The sequence below is a fragment of the Magallana gigas genome, chromosome 7 (genome assembly GCF_963853765.1).
Source record: "Magallana gigas chromosome 7, xbMagGiga1.1, whole genome shotgun sequence".
In the NCBI taxonomy this organism is placed as follows: Eukaryota; Metazoa; Mollusca; class Bivalvia; order Ostreida; family Ostreidae; genus Magallana; species Magallana gigas.
Window position 1 is genome coordinate 50,461,206 of NC_088859.1, and position 20,419 is coordinate 50,481,624.

Sequence of the window (20,419 nt, forward strand, 5' to 3'; positions counted from 1 at the left end):
TCCCCCCGATGCTACGTCGCTGCTATTTCTGTTGATGTGCAGAGATGCCGCCCCGGTAGTGCACTAGGTAATGAGTTGGAAGTATAACAGACCTACGTACACTTCAGTTGTGGCGCCTCTTTCAGTGATTCTGAATGAATTATTCTCGTGACCACCTCACATCATAGCTTCGATATTATCGACAGTAATGTTTAAAACTGTGCCAGTCTGTGTAGTAGACATTTATCTAGTCATTTCTCATGCATCCATGGCGAGAATCTACGCTGTCCAGGAATCACAAAAATCCCAGTAACTTATAATGAATGCACTAGCTCAATTGTGAGGAATTTAATTTGGACGACTTTGATTCTATACAATCATATTCTGTATAACTGTAAGGTATATAACGGTTGTAATAAACGGAGAACGTTGAGCACTGTTCCTTCTATGTGATGTCAATATACTGAATATAATGTACAATTACGATAATTTACCCATTTTTACTCACTTTATATATATATATATATATATATATATATATAATTGAAGATAGTTTGAAAAAGAAGATGAAATTATGCACAGTAAAATGTGCTCCTTGGTATTTCATTCGGGTCAAAAGAGAAGCGATAATCGTAATTTTTATCGATAGATATCGTAGTATTTTTAAGTTCCATGTTGTACAATCATTGTAAAACATGTTTCAGTGATAAATCACGCCAGTCGCTGACGCAGGTTATGTTTTGGGTTTTTTTGTGCAATATTCACTACCTTTATTCGGAGTAAAACGCTAGAGAAAGGATTCTATTTGTTGATTATTACAATGAACATATTTACCACAATACTGGTAGTCAAATTGATGTAAACTTGAGATCAGCATTTTATTGTTCAGGGTTTTCTTGAAATACTTTTGTTCGTTTAAATAAGAATCCGTTACTGGGATTATTCCTTTTTTTAATATTCGCATGTCCAATGAAAGAGCACCTATGGTACTGTAAAGTGATATATTGGATAAACCATCTGATTTGTCGGCAAAATCGATCAACGAAGTGCGACCGAGACGACACTATGATCTGTGTGAGATGTCTGTGCACGGAGATATCGCGCCCGCGAGACTCCTCAGGCGAACACGTGGCGAGTGTGTTCGATGAACGAAATTCGCTCACATTTGGAGTCCCACAGGAGCTTCAAATCAGGATTAAGGTTCGTTTAACTATTATTTATTCATCGAATAAAAAAACTCTTAGTGGGATTTATCTTTGGAAGTAATGTATATGTGCGGTAATGCAAAATAACTACGGCTGGATTCGATCGATTTTACTTTTTTAACTACTGAACACAATCAGTACCACCCCGTTTCTGAATCAGATATCTTGATATCAATTTTTGATGATGTTTTCTCATTTTTCTCCAGTTTGTTGAAAAGAGGCGGCAGAAATACATACGTTGAAAGCATCATCTCTCAAGTAACCATTTTTATTGCAAAAAATATGGCGGGCAAATGCGAGGAAATATGACTCATCTATGTAGCACGTTAACAAAATATCTTAGACAAAGTGGAACCGAACTTTATTTATAGGTGATGGTAATTAGAAAGTAACACAATCAGAAAGACTGGTACTTGTAATTTTGACCAAGAATTACCTCTATTACAAATATGTACAATGGAATGCAATAAAAAAAATTTAAAAAAATAATAAAGCTCCTATGTAGTAAAAATTCTTTATAGTTATATGTTGTACAATGCAATTATAAGCAATTATAAAAATTACAACTGTACATAAATCACAACTTGTTGATGTTTCACATTATGACAGGGAATGAATTGATGGTTCACTGTTTGCTGGAACTTTTGTTCGTATATCACGTGATCTATGTATGGTCAAAGGTGCATCCATATTTAAGTCAACAATTTGTGGTCAAAGAAAGAAGACATAATTTTTTTGTTACAACGTATAAAGTGCATTTATCAATAGTAGAATGCTTTAAGAATTGGATGGGATATTAGTGTTGTATCATCTGTACATTCAAACAAGCATACAAAGATAGTCAAACTGTAAAAAAGTTCTAATAGTATATCTATTACGGGGTTGATTCAAACCATGCTATTTCGATATGTTGCTACATGAAGCATAAAAAAGAATGAGCAATATTTTACCAAGCAGCTAAAAAAATGTTACTTGAAAAATTGAGCTAATAACAGCAGTAGTTAGCACAAGGACCAACTCCACAACACATGAAGTTATCACAGTATAACAAAGTAGAACATTTTGCTCATACAAAATATCCTTAACACTGAAAAGAAACCCTTATTATTGTTTCACAGAATGATGGTTGGATTGTTACTAGCAAAGACGTCATCATTGACGTCAGATTCGACTATGTCACCCAGACCGGGGATAATCTTGACAAGATCTTCTCTTTTTGAGTTTCGTTGTAGATAGAGTGACACCAGAATGACGGCTGTGGTCATAATGAGAAGAAAAGAAGTCCCGGCAAAGAAGAACGACCAGCCGTACTCGTAATCGAACTTCTTTGTGTCTTCGTCCGCCTCGGAAGGCTTTGGTCGATGTCCAACCTCATCGTTAATAGCAGAGATGTACAGAATGATGCCAACGGCTAACATGAGCCCTGAAGAAAAAAGCATACAATTGATTCAATTGAAAAAAAAACCCCAAAAAGGTAATCATGTTTCCATCAATAAATTCGATAATAATATGGCAACAGTCATTATGAATGAATGCATCATCTTATTCTTTGAGCCACAAGAATTACTTAAAATACACCACTTTCACTCTAATTGAAATATTAAACTAGCCTGATAGGATGTGGATACCAGACGAGACGAGCGTCTTGACGTCATTTTTGATGTTTCCGATGACGCTGAGGGAGGTGGCGATCACGAGGAGGATGAGAGAGACAATGGGGAACACCGTGGACACTCTGTTAGCACCTGGCAGGTACAAAACACAGGTAAGAGGTAGTCAAACAATGTACAATGCTAGCACCTGGCAGGTACAAAACACAGGTAAGAGGTAGTGAAACTGTGTACAATGCTAGTACCTGGCAGGTACAAAACACAGGTAACAGGTAGTCAAAATGTATACAATGCTAGCACCTGGCAGGTACAAAACACAGGTAAGAGGTAGACAAACTGTGTACAATGCTAACACCTGGCAGGTACAAAACACAGGTAAGAGGTAGACAATCTGTGTACAATGCTAGCACCTGGCAGGTACAAAACACAGGTAAGAGGTAGTCAAACTATGTACAATGCTAGCACCTGGTAGGTAATGAACACAGGTAAGAGGTAAAAACAAACAGTGCACAAAAATAATGATAATAACAAACATATAATAAATAACAAATAACAATAAGCTATAAATATTGTATAATATATGATATAACTATTATAAAAGTACATATGTTACACATGATATAATTAAGAAATGAACTCAATGTCTACCCAAGTTAAACGAGTATAACCTGGGTTGGGGCAGTTTACGCTCTTTAATCCGCGAAGCGGATTATAAAATAGCGTAAATTGCTCCAACCCAGGTAATACGAGTATAACTTGGGTAGATATTGAATTCATTTCTTATAATTTAATTTTCTGTAATTTACTATACAAAATGAATGCGTTTTACTTTTAAAATCGATATTAATCTGTTCAAAATTCAAATGTAACGTCAGGCGGATTAGTACGTTTTTGACGTTGATGCATTGTGACGTGTCTTGAAACGTGCAAACCAGGTTATACAAACTTAACATAATTTTTCTAACTAATCAAATGCCGCGTTACAACCAGAATTAAATTATCTATAAATATTTTGTGCAACAAATAATATTACTGTAAGTATTGTATGATATATCTTTCAAAAGTATTGTATGCTAAGTATTGTGTAACTATTCGTATTGTTTGTAACATGCTATGAATATTAGTATTGTGTGTAATATAATTAATTGATATAAGCTAGCATTATGCTACAATACATATAATGTTACAATGCGTTTTATTAGTAACATATCATATAGCTATAAGTATTGTGTGTAACATTATATTACAAAAAGTGATACTCTAAGTATTATGTATAACATGTTTTATATGTATAAGCATTGTGTGTAACTTATTATTTAACTACTGAAATTGTGTGTTTAATATTATATATTTTAAGTTTTGTTCATAACACATTATGTTATTTAAAGTATTGTTTGTACACATAAATATGCTATGCTTATCCTGTGTAATATTATTCAGACCTATAAGTTAGCATTGTGTGTAACTTATTATTTAACTACAGGTATTGTGTGTAATATATTATGAATATTATAAGTATTGTTTGTAACACATTATGTTACTTTAAAGTATTGTTTGTACATAAAATGTAACTATGCTTATTGTGTGTGTTTAACATTATTCAGATCCATAAGTAAGCATTAGGTGTAACATGTAAAAATACGTTTTGTTTATAAGATATCATCTCATCATGATAAGTGTAACTAGAAGTATTGTGTATGACGAATTATATAATTTTAAGTAATGTGTGTAACATATCATATAAGTTGTTAGTTACCTTCTAGTTAACATTATATAAATAGTGCCTGTTTGGGAGGGTAACTGTTGAAATTGACACCCCGAGACAACCATTGTCAACCGACGCGAAGCAGAGGTTGACAATGGTTTTCGAGGGGTGTCAATTTCAACAGTTACCCTCCCAAACAGGCACTATTTATTTTATTATAATGAATGTCTTAATTTTAAAGAAAATTTTACTGCTTTTATATAGAAATGAAGTGAATTCTACGGCGAACCGTACGCGCATAATTTACGCGCGTGTAACAATTCGTTGTGTTACCCGTTGCCAAGTGTGTTGCTAACGCTGAGGGTAATAGAACGGATTACCAACTGCGTCTAAACCAATCAGATTTCAGTATTTAACATGAAAGTATAATAATAACATGTATTATGTGCACACACTTGGATTGGAATTGCTCAGAATTAGAAATATCGTTACAAATACAAATGTATCCTTCACAATAATCATCAGTCTTTCAATATCGCGGCTTCTTCTTTTATATATTGTTTAATGTGATAAAGCGATTGTCTGGAGTTTTTCCATTTTTGATATGTCTTACATTATCTGATATTGAATCTTGATTCCATTCCCGAGCCCTTAGGACCTGTTGTGTCTGTCTTATTTATACCATTGTTTCACATCGGCAACATGAGATTGATTCCAACAGATGGGGCTATTTTTAGCTAGCTATTTAATTGGCATTTAACCCTATTGGGAACACTGTGTAGTTACATTTGCCAGAATTATACTCTCAGACTCTCCGAGTTCAAATTAATCTTCTGGCTGCATGAATGTAAATAGTAACTTAATTTTCATCTCGGACGCCTTATCTTAGAGAGAGAGAGGGGGGGGGGGTGTTTACGGATGTGTTGATGTTCCAATCCTCTATATCTATGCACACCATAACTTGAACTTTATTTTTGTCAAATGCTTCCTTTGAAAGTATTTGAAACATGATGGTCTACTAGTGTCTTCATTAAATGTTATATTGATTTCAGAAAAAAAGATATCGACCGAACAAGAAGCAGGAGATAATTGGTTTAGATTAGATAAAGTCGATGAAATGAAATGAAATGAAATGAAAGGAAAAAAGATGCATCTAGATTGACTTCATGAAAAGGTTACATTGAACAATGTATTAATTATGTTTTATCTTTGGAACAAAACAACAAACACCAGAATAATCTGCATGCTTTCAATAACATTCACCCTCAGTTTTATATTTAACCCAAGTCAGCATCACAAAATACAATTTACCACGTGATAAAAAGCCTACCAATCAGATTTATTAACTAACAACTATGATAACTATGAAACTATTATATGTAGAAGTATAACGTAGGGTATTTATCTCTCTTTGTCACTAGAATCAACTTACGCATGATGGCGGTGGACGTCAGTCGTTCCTCCAGTCTCTCTTCATTCAGGTCGATACTCATTGTGACACAGTGGTCATCTACAAGACAAGAGGCGACATCGTCAGAGTCCTCGTATCACGCAGAGGTGTCAATGTGTGGAACAGAAGCACCAACTTTATACCAAAACAGGGAGCACATGCGTTAAAAAAAATCTAATCAAAGAATGTGTAAAATATGGCGGATGACAATATCTTTCTTGAAGAGAAATTTTTACAGGCCTTAAAAGTTATATTCCTGATTTAATTTTGTATAACCACCTTCATGAATGCCTTCATTTACATTTTGAAGCAAAAACGATCAGATTTACTTGATGTAACATTTATCAATGTATCAATGAACAGAGAAACAAATTATTTCAAGAACATATTAGCGTTAAAAGCTTCTAGTGATTCAATTTCCTAAAGCATGAGTACTAGTACATGTAACTCAATTAAGATTTCAAACTGGTAAGTGTCGCTGAAGCGGAAGTCGAGTAAATGCAGTTTTATGATAAAGCTTTTCAGTGCAATACGTTTTAGCTTTATTTGTATTTTAAAACAAACCTATTGGGATAAAATGGTTTCCGGGGATTTTCTCTTCAAACCTTAAAGCTTTTATTAAATTTTTAAAAGAGATAAAAAAAATTTGAATAGGTTAGCATCAGAGATCCCTTTCCTGTTTCAATTGTACAACATCTAACTGTTGAGCGACAAGACCATGTATATTCATATCTTCTTAAGAAAAACGTTATTTCGAAGAATTGCTGCAGTAAATGTTAATAAATATTTTCTTTGGAGTCTTTGCATCTGTTCGTAACAGCACACAATTTTATTTCAATCGAGAGCTTTCTTCAAAACTCGCTGACAGTTGTGGTAGGATTTATTTGCTGCGTCAAGGTGTAACGGACAATTTCCACACTAGTCTGATTAAAGTTTAGAGACAGTAGAGTTGTTTTACTGTCATTTGGAAGAGTGTAAAGAAGAATGCAATCAAAGAATACCAAGGGATTTCGAATAAGGACATGAAGGTTTTTAATTTGAGATCACTTATCCTAATAAGCTTGATGTTTTAATGAAAAGATGATTGCAAAGTCGTTTAAATGTCATCTAATTGATACAGTGTAAAGAAGAATGTATTCTAAGAACCACGAGGAGTCCCGAGAGGTCAGACGAGTGTGTTTAATTTTAGAGGCTAATAAGCGTTGTGTTGAAATGAGAAGGCTATTTTCGTACACTTGGATAGTTCTTTCGTCACCTTGTTTGAATTATTTCTTATTCAATATCAGTTATCTGCGTTTTATTGCTGCCTAAATAGGTCAGTAGATATGAATACAGTTTAAAAGGGAATGACATCTGGTGTGTTACTGGCTAGTACTTCCATTAAAGTGTCCGCCACTTTGTCTGTGCATAAGAGTGTTTGCTACACTTCCCTCTCGAAGGGAAGGCTTGCAGCCACTTTATTTACTCAAGAAACTGTTTTCTTTGGTTTTAATTTACATTTTCTCCCATTGACTGCTTTATTTCTTAAAGACTTGGACCGTTTTCATATAGCCACTGACATAAACCAATCAGGATCTCGCCATTTAAATTCAATTGTACGCCTTTAATTAACTCCAAACGCATTATTTAACCGCATCATAGTTACTATTTTTTTTCATTAATTTAGGTTTGAAATTAGAATTTTATTTATCTATAATATATGTTTATTATTGATTGTGATTATGTAAAGGGTGCGGGTAAAAAATAATTTGTGATACCGTACGCCACTTTTTGTTTGGATTTGTATTAGACAGTTGATTTTTCCAATATTGCCCCCATCCAGCCATGAACTAACCACCTCTGTTTATTTATATTATATATGTTTGTGTGTTAAAATTTGTAAAGGGTGCGGGTAAAAATAATTAGTGATACTTAATGCCACTTTTTGTTTGGATTTATATTTGACAGTTGATTTTTCCTAGGTATTGCCCCATCCAGCCATGACACTAACTACCTCTGTTTATTTATATTATATATGTTTGTAAGTTGTTCTGTTTAAGTACTCAACACAGTTTCATTGCTAAATAACGTGTATTTTGAATCATTTTGACATACATTTATATTGCTATAAATTGTACATCTTCAGACAGCTTATGTCTGCCATCTTTTTCTAAGAGATGCATTATGCGAGAGGGGTCACATTTTCAAAATACATATAATAGTTAATATATATTATAATAATATTATAATTATATAGATTAATATGATTATACATACAAATTAATATAATTTTAATTATATCATATTTCAAGTTTATTAGTTGGGGTTATTTTGGGATAGACTGGAATCTTGGCTAGTGCTCGGACTTGTGTTTATCTTATCATATGAAATTTATTATAGCAATATGAGCTGCAATTTTCATGTTGAATTTTATTTTAAATGTGAATGTTATTTTCTACTAAAATGACAAGAATATCATGATTTTTAAATATCTTTAGTCATATTTTTGTGTAAAGAGACCGTTAAGAAGCCTTAATTGGAGCATAATTGAATTATTGTCGTCCTGTACAAAAATTGATTTGCTATATATTCTTTAGAAGAGAAATCTTTCCCCTGACAAAAATTGATTTTTTTCAAACCTTGTTTATCACAAACGTTTAAGTTATATGCAGACTTATCATACTAGCAGCTTTTTGCAGCAAAATCAAATTCTAAAAAATACAGCTCATATTGCTTTAAAAAAATCTATATTTTATAGAGTTAAAGTAAATGAATTAATCATAATGTGATAGTAGAGTAATATGTCTATGTGTATTTATTCGTTTTGTTTTTTCTACTTTTCTTTTTGTTCAATAGAATCTGAAATTTATATCAGTCAAAGTTTTACTGCGCAAGTAAATTGAGTTCTTTCTATCTGTAATTTCATTGGTTCATAATATTAACCAATTACATTGAAGCTAGGTGTATAAATAAGTTACCTATTATTCTAATTAAGTTAGAGCAGTAAACCGTTTCCAGAAAATACCATCCAGTCGATATCTGTGGCATCTTATGGTATGTAAATTTCATATTAACTTATGTTTTACTTATCAGTGTAAATGTTTAGTCTCTGGTTTTATTTTAATTGCATTGTCAATACTAAAGTGTATTTTTGTAATTAAAGTAGCAATACTTGGAATGTGTCTTTAAAGTTCAAAGGTTAGCTTTCTTTACAGTACGTACTGTAATTGATTTTTTATGAAACGTATAATGTATTGGTGGTAACTTATAGCTAATGTATTTACTTTCATTTTGTCAATTTTCTCATATAATGTATTATTTTGTAGGTCAATGCCTCTATATTCAAAATAAAAATAAAGTCATCAGATACACAGTACACCCTCTTCATTTTCCTTGACTGCTCGGTTACAATAATATTCCATATGATTATATTGAAATATATTGAATGATGCTTTGTTGTATACTTATCCCGAAGCTAAACATATCGTACACTTTGTTTCTAAAGGGTTTTTTTGTAAAATAACCGAAGAGCGGCTTGATTGTACACTAACCCTTAAGCTAGATTATTGTAAACTTATTTGAAACTGTTTAATCGTACCCTAACTTTCAAGCTGCTTTTTGTACCCTAGTCTTGAAGCTACCTAACTCTAATTTTCAAGCTGCTTTTTGTACCCTAGTCTTGAAGCTACCTAACTCTAGTTTTCAAGCTGCTTTTTGTACCCTAGTCTTGAAGCTACCTACATGTAACTCTAATTTTCAAGCTGCTTTTTTGTACCCTAGTCTTGTAGCTACCTAACTTAAATTTTCAAGCTGCTTTTTGTACCCTAGTCTTGTAGCTACCTAACTTAAATTTTCAAGCTGTTTTTGTACCCTAGTCTTGAAGCTACCAAACTCTAATTTTCAAGCTGTTTATGTACCCAAGTATGGTAGCTACCTGATTGTACTTTTTGTTTCTTTGCACATCTATCCTGAAGCTGCTTTAGTGTAATTTATTCTTAAGCAGTCTTATTCTTGATCTGCTTAATTGTATCGTTTTTATGACGTTGTTTAATGTGGCACGGTGACTCAAAATAGACGTTTTACTTTTTTATCATGACAACAAAATAAGAAGAGCTTCACGAAATTTCATCATACGGAAGGTTTCACGCATCATAAGTCATCACCTTCTAGTGTCAATTTACAAGTCATTAAAACTCATCCGGAATTAAACACATAAACAAACCGAGTTGTTTTGGACATTGGTTTAGTGTCACGTAGTCGCGATTTCTGTCTAAAGATAGTTACAGTGGAATTGACACACTGTGAAAAGAATTTGAATTTGAAGCTATTCGATGTCTGTGGTAAGAAATATGCATAAATAAAGAATGCATCATATTAAATATATAGTTCATGAAGACATCAGTTTTCAATATGAGGCTTCTGGTATGATATATGCCACGCTGCAGTATTTACATTCCCCTGCGTTTGCGTGGCTATGAAGCGGAAGGAAAACTCAATATTGTTTTGTTGGCCCAACGCTTAATTCTATTTTTCTCTTTTAAACTTGATTTATTTACTTTTGAACACAATAATTTTTCAAAGTTCATCTTTTCACATGATTTATAAAAAATGTGGAAATCGTGTAAAAATTCGATATTTGCTAAATCATATATATGTGCGTCACTCCCTTTAACTGTACAATAACCTCGAAGCTGCTTCATTGTACGCTGATCTAGAAGCTGTACGATATTTTTGAGCTGCATTATTGTACAGTTAACCCAAAGCTACCTTTATTCTACACATTTGTATTTGTAAAGCTGCTTATTTGTACATTTTTTTTTGTAAAGCTGGGTTTTTTTTGTTTACATTGCTGCTTTATTGTACACTTTTTAATTTGTAAAGCTGGGGGTTTTTTGTTTACATTTTTATTTGTAAAGCTGCTTTATTGTACACTTTTTAATTTGTAAAGCTGCTTAATTGTTCACATTTTTATTTGTTAAGTTGCTTTATTGTACACCTTTGTTTGTAAAGCTGCTTAATTGTTCACATTTTTATTTGTTAAGTTGCTTTATTGTACACCTTTGATTTGCTATATATTCTTTAGAAGAGAAATCTTTCCCCTGACAAAAATTGATTTTTTTCAAACCTTGTTTATCACAAACGTTTAAGTTATATGCAGACTTATCATACTAGCAGCTTTTTGCAGCAAAATCAAATTCTAAAAAATACAGCTCATATTGCTTTAAAAAAATCTATATTTTATAGAGTTAAAGTAAATGAATTAATCATAATGTGATAGTAGAGTAATATGTCTATGTGTATTTATTCGTTTTGTTTTTTCTACTTTTCTTTTTGTTCAATAGAATCTGAAATTTATATCAGTCAAAGTTTTACTGCGCAAGTAAATTGAGTTCTTTCTATCTGTAATTTCATTGGTTCATAATATTAACCAATTACATTGAAGCTAGGTGTATAAATAAGTTACCTATTATTCTAATTAAGTTAGAGCAGTAAACCGTTTCCAGAAAATACCATCCAGTCGATATCTGTGGCATCTTATGGTATGTAAATTTCATATTAACTTATGTTTTACTTATCAGTGTAAATGTTTAGTCTCTGGTTTTATTTTAATTGCATTGTCAATACTAAAGTGTATTTTTGTAATTAAAGTAGCAATACTTGGAATGTGTCTTTAAAGTTCAAAGGTTAGCTTTCTTTACAGTACGTACTGTAATTGATTTTTTATGAAACGTATAATGTATTGGTGGTAACTTATAGCTAATGTATTTACTTTCATTTTGTCAATTTTCTCATATAATGTATTATTTTGTAGGTCAATGCCTCTATATTCAAAATAAAAATAAAGTCATCAGATACACAGTACACCCTCTTCATTTTCCTTGACTGCTCGGTTACAATAATATTCCATATGATTATATTGAAATATATTGAATGATGCTTTGTTGTATACTTATCCCGAAGCTAAACATATCGTACACTTTGTTTCTAAAGGGTTTTTTTGTAAAATAACCGAAGAGCGGCTTGATTGTACACTAACCCTTAAGCTAGATTATTGTAAACTTATTTGAAACTGTTTAATCGTACCCTAACTTTCAAGCTGCTTTTTGTACCCTAGTCTTGAAGCTACCTAACTCTAATTTTCAAGCTGCTTTTTGTACCCTAGTCTTGAAGCTACCTAACTCTAGTTTTCAAGCTGCTTTTTGTACCCTAGTCTTGAAGCTACCTACATGTAACTCTAATTTTCAAGCTGCTTTTTTGTACCCTAGTCTTGTAGCTACCTAACTTAAATTTTCAAGCTGCTTTTTGTACCCTAGTCTTGTAGCTACCTAACTTAAATTTTCAAGCTGTTTTTGTACCCTAGTCTTGAAGCTACCAAACTCTAATTTTCAAGCTGTTTATGTACCCAAGTATGGTAGCTACCTGATTGTACTTTTTGTTTCTTTGCACATCTATCCTGAAGCTGCTTTAGTGTAATTTATTCTTAAGCAGTCTTATTCTTGATCTGCTTAATTGTATCGTTTTTATGACGTTGTTTAATGTGGCACGGTGACTCAAAATAGACGTTTTACTTTTTTATCATGACAACAAAATAAGAAGAGCTTCACGAAATTTCATCATACGGAAGGTTTCACGCATCATAAGTCATCACCTTCTAGTGTCAATTTACAAGTCATTAAAACTCATCCGGAATTAAACACATAAACAAACCGAGTTGTTTTGGACATTGGTTTAGTGTCACGTAGTCGCGATTTCTGTCTAAAGATAGTTACAGTGGAATTGACACACTGTGAAAAGAATTTGAATTTGAAGCTATTCGATGTCTGTGGTAAGAAATATGCATAAATAAAGAATGCATCATATTAAATATATAGTTCATGAAGACATCAGTTTTCAATATGAGGCTTCTGGTATGATATATGCCACGCTGCAGTATTTACATTCCCCTGCGTTTGCGTGGCTATGAAGCGGAAGGAAAACTCAATATTGTTTTGTTGGCCCAACGCTTAATTCTATTTTTCTCTTTTAAACTTGATTTATTTACTTTTGAACACAATAATTTTTCAAAGTTCATCTTTTCACATGATTTATAAAAAATGTGGAAATCGTGTAAAAATTCGATATTTGCTTAATCATATATATGTGCGTCACTCCCTTTAACAATAACCTCGAAGCTGCTTCATTGTACGCTGATCTAGAAGCTGTACGATATTTTTGAGCTGCATTATTGTACAGTTAACCCAAAGCTACCTTTATTCTACACATTTGTATTTGTAAAGCTGCTTATTTGTACATTTTTTTTTTGTAAAGCTGGGTTTTTTTTGTTTACATTGCTGCTTTATTGTACACTTTTTAATTTGTAAAGCTGGGGTTTTTTTTGTTTACATTTTTATTTGTAAAGCTGCTTTATTGTACACTTTTTAATTTGTAAAGCTGCTTAATTGTTCACATTTTTATTTGTTAAGTTGCTTTATTGTACACCTTTGTTTGTAAAGCTTCTTTATTGTTCACATTTTTATTTGTAAAGTTGCTTTATTGTACCCCTTTGTTTGTAAAGCTTCTTTATTTTTCACATTTTTTTTGTAAAGCAGCTTTATTGTACACCTTTGCTTGTAAAGCTTCTTTATTTTTCACATTTTTATTTGTACAGTTGCTTTATTGTACCCCTTTGTTTGTAAAGCTTCTTTATTGTTCACATTTTTATTTGTAAAGCAGCTTTATTGTACCCTAATCATTAAACTGCTTTATCATACACTTTTATGAGCCTACCTTATTCTACAATAAGCTCGACCAAGACACTCCTCAAGGAGACACCGGGGTCAACAAATGAACCATCAGATTTACATAAAATATTTACGATATCACTTGTTTACCTATAAACTAAACTAAAAGAAAAATTCATAAATTGTAACTTTTAAAAATGGATATATTTCTATATTTTTATATAGAGCTCTTCTTCTATTGGAGATCAATACAGTCTAAAAATGGCCACGACCATCGAGCCGTCTTCTAACTTTATTCTTCAAGGTTACAATTACTACCAGGAATTATTTTTCCGAATTTTAATGTTTATGATGCTTCAGTAAGGCATTATAGGCAACTTAAATTTAAGCGTCTTTCGTTGAATTAAAAGCGAGTAATACAAAGCTTACAGTTCTTTGTTATGTAAACAAAGCTTTTGTTTATATATTTAAAGTTAGAATGAAAATTTCAGTTTCAGACCTACAATAAATGTGTTAAACGTTAAAAACTGTTTATTGGTGCTTAAAACAATTAAAAAGATAGACATATCAGCTTGAAAAAGATTTTACTGGTATATTGAAGCTATGTAAACAAAACCAGGGCACGACCCTTGTCTACATGACAAAGAATTGTGAGCTCTGTATCTTGCTTATAGCTCTACGACTAACTCTCAAATTTCATATGATCATTAGAAATGTATTATAAAAGCAGAAAATAGAATTTGACCCAAACCGTGACCATGCCCTTCTAATCTGTCCGATTGTAAGCCTTTCTGAATATACTGTTTTTACACTTATTATCCTTAATTAAACGAAGCGTCATTGTATCATTTATTTTACGCATGACCGAGGTTCTGAAAGCCCATCACTCAGACTGTAGGTTGTCTTACCAGTGCTTACAAATAGGAAGCTGTCAGAATCGGGCTCGTGGTTCACATTAATTGAATTTAACGGTTACTGCTGGCTCTGAGACTTGTAAACCTCTGTATTTCCGCCAATCAATAGAGTTTATGGTAACTCAATACACTGAATAAGTGGGGACATTCCCTATATGCCTCATTAGTTTTATTAGAACAAATCATTCAGAATAACTAGTAAATGTGGTCAGAAACCCAGTCATGAAAAGAAAGGGCGGCGTGGGTGGATGTGTTGGCAGCGGATCCTGTAAGTGATTTCTGTTTAATAGAGGGATACGATACGCAGGGATTGATTTGAGACTTCCTATTTATCTCATAAAGTGAACTATAATATGCCTACATTACATAGTTGTGGAGACAATAAAAGGAACGAATCTCAGAGAAACTTTGAGAAATCACATCTGAGGACTCTTGATATAAACAATTCAAAATATATATATCAAAATATGTAATAGGTCCTCGGACCCGCCTCTCCGAAGGATGAAGAAACAGAAATAATGCTCTTTCCTTATCCTGTCAATTAAAGACTTGGTTATGTGACCAGAGTGAGAATATTTTGAGTCGATCTAATTGTAGATGGATCCTGCCGTAGTAAAGAGAAATGTCTATTGATTCACGTGCTCTGTCCGTACACATTTGATGTATATTACAACAAGTGTTCAACATGCCTAACAGGGGACCTTTTTATTAAATTAGAAGTTGGAAGCCTTCGAATAAAGTTAAGGGTTATAGTCATTGGAATCTGTCGAAAATCAAAAAGTAAATTATTTGTTAAAAAGTGATAAAAAAATTCAAACAAAATATAAAAGCTTTGTCTCGAATTTTTGATGCATGTTTTAGATCTCTAATGTTTATTTCTTCGATACATTTGAAGTTTAAAAATCAGTTTAGATTAAAACATTACATGATTCCACTAACCAATGGCAAACGTTTACAAGAGGCCCAGGGGCCACATCGCTCACCTGAGCAACAATTGCCTTAATTCTGATCAAATTAGCATTACATTATCAAAACATCTTGACAACTAAGTACAGTAGATCTTGCTAAAAAAAATTGAAAATCTGCCAATTTTTATCCACCTCTCGTTTTTGGTAAATACCAAGCCCCTTTTGTTGTTGTACCTGTAAGAAGATTTTTCTCAATTCCTATATAACCCCCCCCCCCCCTCCCCCCAATTTCGTGGCCCCACTTTTCTCTAGGGAATCATGGTTTCATCAAACTTAAATCTGCATAACCTGTGCTTTCACACTAAGTACTGAGTTTTGGACCGAAAACTTTCCCAGAATATTTTTAAAGATTTTCTCTATATATTCCTATGTAAAAATTCAAACCGCCATCACGGCCCCGCCCTACCACTAGGGACTGTGATTTTGCAAACTTGAATTTACACTACCCAAGGATGCCTCTGCACAAGTTTAAGCTTTTCTGGCCAAACAGTCTTTAAAAAGAAGATTTTTAAAGATTTTCTCTTTATATTCCTTTGTAAAAATTAATCCCCCATTGTGGCCTCATCCTATCCCTGGACTATTTTTTAAACAAACTTGAATCTATACGATCTGGGGATGCTTCCACTCAAATTTGGGCTTTCCTTGCCTAATAGTTTTGAGAAGAAGATTTTTAAAGATTTTCTCTATATATAAAAATTTATCCCCCATTGTGGCCCCGCCCTACCCCCAGGGACCATGATTTGAACAAACTTGAATCTACATTATCTGAGGATGGTTTCACGCCAATTTGAGCTTTCTTGGTCAAATATATAGTTTTTAAAAGAAGTTTTTTTAAGATTTTCTCTATATATTCCTGTATAAAAATTTATCCCCCAACTGTGGCCGCACCCTACCCCCGGGGACCATGATTTGAACAAACTTGAATCTACACTATCTGAGGATGCTTCCACTTAAATTTGAGCTTTCCTGGCCTGATAGTTTTTGAGAACAAGATTTTTAAAGATTTTCTCTATATATTCCTATGTAAAACTTGATCCCCCTCTTGTGGCCCATCCCTACCCCCGGGGACCATGATTTGAACAAACTTGAATCAACACTACCTGAGGATGCTTCCACTCATATTTGAGCTTTCCTGGCCTAATAGTTTTTGAGTAGAAGATTTTAAAGATTTTCTCTATATATTCCTATGTAAAACTTGATCCCCCCATTGTGGCCCCACCCTACCCGCAGGGACTATGATTTGAACAAACTTGAATCTACACTACCTGAGGATGCTTCAATTTTAATTTGTGCTTTTCTGGCCTAATAGTTTTTGAGAAGAAGATTTTTAAAGATTTTCTCTATATATTCCTATGTAAAACTTGGTCCCCCAATTGTGGCCCCACCCTACCCACGGGGACCATGATTTGAACAAACTTGAATCTACACTATCTGAGGATGCTTCCACTTTAATTTAAGCTCTCCTGGCCTAATAGTTTTTAAAAAGAAGATTTTTAAAGTTTTTCTCTATATATTCCTATGTAAAAATCCATTCCCCCATTGTGGCCCCACCATACCACCTGGGACTATGATTTGAACAAACTTGAATCTACACTACCTGAGGATGCTTCCACTTTAATTTGAGCTTCTCTGGCCTGATAGTTTTTGAGAAGAAGATTTTTAAAGATTTTCTCTATATATTCCTATGTAAAACTTGATCCCCCAATTGTGTCCCGACCCTACCCCCGGGGACCATGATTTGAACAAACTTGAATCTACACTATCAGAGGATGCTCCCATTTTAATTTGAGCTTTTCTGGCCCTAACTGTTTTTGAGAAGAGGATTTTTAAAGATTTTCTCTATATATTCCTATGTAAAACTTGATCCCCCTCTTGTGGCCCATCCCTACTCCCAGGGACCATGATTTGAACAACTTGAATCTACACTACCTGAGGATGCCTCCACAAAAGTGTTAGCTTACCAGGCCGAATAGTTTTTGAGAAGAAGATTTTTGAAAAATACCAACAATTTTTCAATAATTCTCAATTATCTCCCCTTTAAAGAGGGCGTGGCCCTCCATTTGAACAAACTTGAATCCCCTTCACCTAGTGGTGCTTTGTGCCAAATTTGGTTGAAATCTGCCCAGTTGTTCTTGAGAAGAAGATGAAAATGTGAAAAGTTTACAACAACGAAAACGACAGACAACGGACAAATTGTGATCAGAAAAGCTCACTTGAGCCTTTGGCTCAGGTGAGCTAAAAAAAGAGACGAGAGATATTTCTTGATGTTTTTCACTTGACATTATAAAAAAGAACTTTCAAAGAAAATATCTGTCGAAAGATTCTTTTTTTAGCAAAACACATTGCAGAAAATCGAATAGATGCCATTAAAATGTGATCGAAAGCAATAAAATTTGGTTCCTTGACAATGTACAGAGAAATGATATCTTTTTGTCGTCACGAAGCCATTAGTATGTGAGAGACCATTGTTTAATAAAGATAACGTGAAGTCACTTCATACTTTCCGAATTTTGCATAAAAAAGAAGTTTTAAAGTAAAACAATGCCCTTACCGGAGTTCATTTCGGAGTAAATGGTACAGAACCGGAACAGACCGGACCTGACCTGGACCGGAACCATCACAGTGATGTTGTCAACCTCACACTCCATTTCTTCCTCGGTGAAGAGCCAGGAGTCGGTGGCCACTGACAGAGACAGGGTCCCGATAGAGATGGCGCCCAGGACAAACGAGATCAGAGTTAACACTTTAGCCCCGCAGTACATCGTGTTGGTGAATGTTCACAGAAAGTAGACTTCCATTATATATAAATATCTGGTCTTCAGGTTAAACTCTGCTGAATTTTCTCTGGCATTATTTTATTCCCTTTACGATAAGCACAGGCCAATAGTTCTGGGTCTATAGCGATAGTAGTTGGTTGTGGAATTAAGCCATTCATTCTATGCATACAGAACAGGTTGCCTGGTAAGTAGAGTCCCTAAGCATCTCTGGAAACAGAAGTAATAACCTTAGATATAAACACAGTAATGGAACGGTGCGATCCTCATACAGACTTATATAGGAATTTCCGTGGAAATGATTTGCCGCGATGTGTTTACTATTTCCCACCGGAAAATTGATCTTTAACAGCAGTTGTTAAGCCGCGCGCAAGTAAGCGTTCGTTTCACAGAGATGAAAATTCCTCATTCCATTAACGCCTATTGTTTCCCTCCACACAGACAGCTAATGGCTTATTCAAATATTATCCTAAGTTTTTTGTATACAGTGCGGATTGACGATAAACGGATGATACATAAATAGGAAAAAAAACTGCCGCGAAGTCATTAGTTATTTGTGTTAGTTTTTTGTCTGTTTTGGGACTCTGAAAAATCCATTTTGTCTGCTTTTAGAGCTTTAGAAGAACAAGAACTTTGTAAATGTGAGTCCTACACAGGCGTGACCATATAGTCACAGATAATGTACGATACTTATATCAAAAGTATGGTATGTCAACCGTGGCAATATTCTATTTTTTCAATGCGTGTTGTATTAATTTTTGTGCGTATTTCCATTTATATTCCATAATTTCAATTTGTATTCTATAATTTTCAATATTTTAATTGTATCACTTATTGTAAAATGTATAAATTCCATTTTTATTGCAAAATTTTATCTTTGTATTAGGCAATATTCATTTGTATTATAAATATTCTTTTTCATTACTTATAATTCCAACATGTTTGATTTTTTCATGTGTTTTTTTTTTTATCAGATATTGCTTATATTTTTTCGCTACGAAGGGTCTCCTACATGTATGTGTTTGTCTTACATTTAATTGTATTCAAAATGAGTATTGCGCAAGGTGTTTTTGGTGGTTTACAGGAGGTCATCAGTTTAGTCTGTTTTTTGTTTAAAAAAAATATAGGTGTAAATGAGTTTTAGAAACCATGAGGACCACTCTGCATGTTGCACATGATTAGCGCACAATAAAATGTAGAACAAGTTGCTGTCCTTTAAAAAAGGACTACAATACGTGGACCATTTGCATGTGTTTCCAACGAAAACGTGAAAGCCTTAAGATTGTCAGAGATTCCACCGACTCTAGCCCTCTGCTTTTAACCACTAAATGTGTACGTTGTATTACGTATACCTGTATGTATAGCCCTGACTTTTTATCTCAGAATTTAAAGGGTTCATACTTCTCAAATAATTATGATCTATCTATGAATGAAATTTGCATGTATAGTATCAGACATTCGGTGAATTCTACTATTTGCCCACACATTACGATTCGCACTACTTTGTTAACTATGCAGTGACAGGCTTTGTGTAAATTAAAAATTTCATATTTTGATGCATTTTTCTTGAGATTTAAACTTTTATACAGTGACATAATTATTCAATCATACTTAAATGCTTAAAAAAATTAAATCGGGAAGTTCTCTAGCCTCGCCTACTATAAAAGTAAAGTTAAGCTACATGTGTATTCGGAAAACAACAAAACATTGCAAATTATGCTATATGATGCATGTTGTAGTTTCGGCATAACATTAACTTATTTCATAATACTGATAGTTCATATCACATGCCAATCATTTTTTAAACCGGGTTTTCCAACGGAAAAATCCGGTTATTAAAATGGTGAAAATGGCGGGCAGGCGGGCGGGTGGCTGCCAAAAGGGTACCCTCATTGTACGGATAACTCCTCCTACAGTTTTCAAGATAGGAAGTTGTTCTTTTGCAGATCAATTGTACATATATCAGAGGTGTGCATGTTGCAAGGATTTTGATTTCCGATAATTTATAAAAAAAATACCAGCTTTTGAACTTAGTCATTTTTTGGCAAAATATTGCATATAGGGTACCCTCATTGTACGGATAACTCCTCCTACAGTTTTCAAGGTAGGAAGTT

The 20,419-nt window shown here is 33.5% G+C and overlaps 1 protein-coding gene and 1 long non-coding RNA gene across 2 annotated transcripts; one reads left to right on the plus strand and one right to left on the minus strand.

Annotated features, from left to right (window-relative positions):
* Nucleotides 1-1,020: 1,020 nt before the first annotated feature.
* On the plus strand, nucleotides 1,021-2,501 carry LOC117684468 (uncharacterized). Its single transcript, XR_004598233.2, has 2 exons — nucleotides 1,021-1,179; nucleotides 1,391-2,501. It is a non-coding gene; the product is annotated as an uncharacterized lncRNA (long non-coding RNA).
* On the minus strand, nucleotides 1,685-18,660 carry LOC105334119 (voltage-dependent calcium channel gamma-5 subunit). The gene is made up of 4 exons (XM_066066158.1): nucleotides 18,083-18,660; nucleotides 5,932-6,009; nucleotides 2,795-2,929; nucleotides 1,685-2,607 (listed from the first exon to the last, which is right to left on the minus strand). The coding sequence occupies exons 1-4, from the start codon at nucleotides 18,291-18,293 to the stop codon at nucleotides 2,297-2,299; spliced, it is 735 nt and encodes a 244-aa protein (XP_065922230.1). The 5' UTR covers nucleotides 18,294-18,660; the 3' UTR covers nucleotides 1,685-2,296.
* Nucleotides 18,661-20,419: the final 1,759 nt, after the last annotated feature.